This window comes from Contarinia nasturtii, unplaced genomic scaffold (assembly GCF_009176525.2).
Source record: "Contarinia nasturtii isolate CC-2019 unplaced genomic scaffold, AAFC_CNas_1.1 Cnas_scaffold_1037, whole genome shotgun sequence".
Taxonomy (NCBI): Eukaryota; Metazoa; Arthropoda; class Insecta; order Diptera; family Cecidomyiidae; genus Contarinia; species Contarinia nasturtii.
In genome coordinates, this window is record NW_022198383.1 from 6,377,792 (window position 1) to 6,380,980 (window position 3,189).

Consider the following 3,189-nt stretch of genomic DNA (forward strand, 5'->3'; position numbering starts at 1 on the left):
AGAGAGAGAGAGAGAGAGAGAGAGAGAGAGAGAGAGAGAGAGAGAGAGAGAGAGAGAGAGAGAAGCTGATTAAATTCTTTTGTTTGCAATTAAATTGAGTCAATCGTATAATAATTGGAATGGTTTGAAGCAATTGATCTTAGGCCATGTGTGCTCATTTTCTGTTACACATGAAGATAATTGAACGTGTTACGCCGATTGCGAAACAATCAATGTTTCCATGTAGAAAAGCGTTGCAGCTTGATGTCTCATCAACGAAGCGAACGCATTTACACCGCGCAACTCCATAAGAATACTTTATGGAAATGACTGTACTTACACTTACAGTCACTACATAGTCGATTCTTTCTCGTTCTGTCGAATGTTAAATAGATGTTTGCCTTGCAAAGAACGTGAATTGATACCTACTGAACCAATCTCAGGCCAATGCATTACACAATTCTGTATTTGTTGCAACAAAACATTTATCGATATAGAATAGATGATGTTAAATGCAGAGAGAGAGAGAGAGAGAGAGAGAGAGAGAGAGAGAGCTTGAATGTGCGCGCATCGTTTGTGCTTGCGCACATCCGCACACACAGGTAGAACATTGATCGAATACACAGAATGCACATTTCATAACACGAAGGAAATGAAGGCGAAGCACAAAACGCTCGCAGAACTTGTATTGTGTGTCGTTGTATTGAATCACATACGATAAAATGTCTGACACACCAGACCAAGACAAAACACACGAAGAAAACAAAATAGCTGTTACTTGTTTTTCTGCCATTGTCTGCATCAAACACACATAATATGTTTGGCATATGTGTGCGTGTGTGTGCATGTGCGTTCGCTAGTTTTGGCGTTTCGCCCCATAAATCGTATTAAAACACTTTTATTCAAGCCAAATCGTTGTCGTTAAATCAAACGCGCAAAACAAAAGCAACGGAGTTCATCAACCAAGACAAGACCCGAACACGCACGACCGTTGAATATTCTTAACTTTATGCCGAAATGCGCGCAATCATCGTCGTGTATCACGACAAAAGACGATTCAAAATTGCATGATTTGTTTGTGTGTGGTTTTCTTTACCATATTTCTCTATCTCTCTCTTCCTGCTGCTTCTTTTAAAAATCAAAATGTGCATAATAATTGCCTGTTTTGTATTTGTACTTAACTATTAAGCATGAAATAAATAGGATTATGGATTACTCATGTAACAATCATGATCACTATGATTCATGTGTCGTTGTGCATTGTAATGTGATGAGTGCATCACCTTTTTCTTTCGTTGACGTCGTTCTTTTGTCTCTCTATCTACCTCTCTCTACCTCGATTGCATTTCGTGTGATTTTCTGTTCTGTGTCGTAAGAAGTGATCGCATTTTAAACGCTTCACCGCAAATACAAATAATAATAAGTACAATTTTTGCTAAATAATGTGTATAATCTTTGATAATTTATCTAATTTGTTTATTTTGTTATTTATAACCAGTGAACGGAACAGAATCATGTGCATATACAATTTGTTTTAATCACATGACAAATATCGTCTGGATGGTCATATACATTTTAAAATCGAAAGAACAGTGCTAAGGAAATAAGATTGAACGTGATAAAAGGCGAGACGATGGAAACAGCAACGCAAGATTCAAACTTTGCCTTCATCAGAGTAAGTCAAATACCTTTCCTATATAATTTTATGAACAACACATTTTATTTGTTATTAAGTTTTTCCGTGTGATTCAACCAAAAAGTGTTCAACGTTGATCTAGTTTGATGGCGTATTTTTTTTTTATTTCCCACGCGTGCGTTAAATCATCTCTGCTGAGATTTTTAATTGAATTTTAACATTGTGATGGCAACACACATGAACACAAATCACTTCACTTTGACGTTGTTTGCATCGTCAATTATCTGTTTGCTCAATGGGTGTGTTCCGATTTAAATCAGTGTAATTCAACAATAAGCTTCATTCTCTTTTTTACAGCGGAAAAGAGTGGATATAAAAATCTTCAAATTGAATCTAACATTTTGTTCGCACAATCAACACTTCATTAAACAAACCTTTTTACAACTCTAAACGAAAACAAATGTTATCGAATGAAAGGATTTCATTCGGGTGAAAAAAAAACTTGTCTCTGTCTGACTTTTTTTTCGTCGAAAAATTGAACCATTGTTTATTTATATAAAAAAAAGCTAATCATACCAACGAATTTGCACGATCAAACCACAAAAAGATTCTTCAAACAATCAACGCCGTTCCCAAGGTCAATAATTAAAACACTTATAATATTTCCATAGAATTTCACAAACATAAAATGACGTACAAACGTGAAATTAACAAGAGCGGTTTGTGTTCAGATATATACATATACAACGAAATGGTCGGTGGTAAATATAATTTGTATTTATATATTGGAATTACAGTTAAAATGCTCAAAGCGGCTCATTTTTAAGCATTTTATATTAATGAGTGGTCATAAATGGAGTAATTATGATGTTTATTGTTCCGCCGTCATTCTTTTTAAATTTCACACTCTCGCTATTGGCCCAATTGGTGCAAATTTTCCAAGTGAGTTTCGGGCTAATTTTCAATAGATCCACAATTCTGTTTTCATTTACTGAATTAATGGTGAAGATTTCCAGTTGCTTTCGTTCATAACAATTCCAGTGATTATGTTGCGGCCAAGGTCAAAACCGAAGCATTTCTTATGAAATGCAATTATTTCATGGAATACTAACTTTACAAACAGCTCGATAACATTTTTTCGTGTTTTCGACTGTCTTTCTGCTGCTACATGGTAAAAATTTCAGGTGAATCATGACCGAAACCAGTATTTGAATCAAATTCAAATTGATAAACCATTAAATTGCTTGTTAAATTATTTTCAAATTTATATATTACAATCAATCATTGTTCAAAGTATGTTCAATTTAGTTCATTCCACCATTTGAATTGGTCCATTGTAAATGGAATAAAAACAAGTTTGAAAATTGCAAAATGTTCGAATCCAATGTTGTAGATTTATTGCACCAGAAATATGATAAAAATTACATCGTCGATAGAAGTCGCAGAATGCAAACAATTTATTACGCCAAGTTATTTCATTGCAATTTTAACTGATCTCAAAGCGTAATCTCTTGGTCATGTTTTTTGCTCTCTCTCTCTCTCTCTCTCTCTCTCTCTCTCTCTCTCTCTCTCTC

At 34.6% G+C, this 3,189-nt stretch overlaps 1 protein-coding gene across 2 annotated transcripts in view; it reads left to right on the forward strand.

The window, feature by feature from the left end:
- The window catches only part of LOC116343646 (rhophilin-2-A), a 16,577-nt gene that overhangs the window by 2,060 nt on the left and 11,328 nt on the right, over positions 1-3,189 (forward strand). The window contains exons 1-2 of one of the 2 annotated variants that reach the window (XM_031771847.1): positions 1,385-1,402; positions 1,478-1,654. In XM_031771847.1, coding sequence (XP_031627707.1) covers positions 1,613-1,654 — 42 coding nt within the window. In that variant the 5' untranslated portion in view covers positions 1,385-1,402; positions 1,478-1,612. Of the gene's footprint in view, positions 1-1,384; positions 1,403-1,477; positions 1,655-3,189 lie in introns of those variants that run through there. The other variant, XM_031771846.1, reaches the window with a different exon arrangement.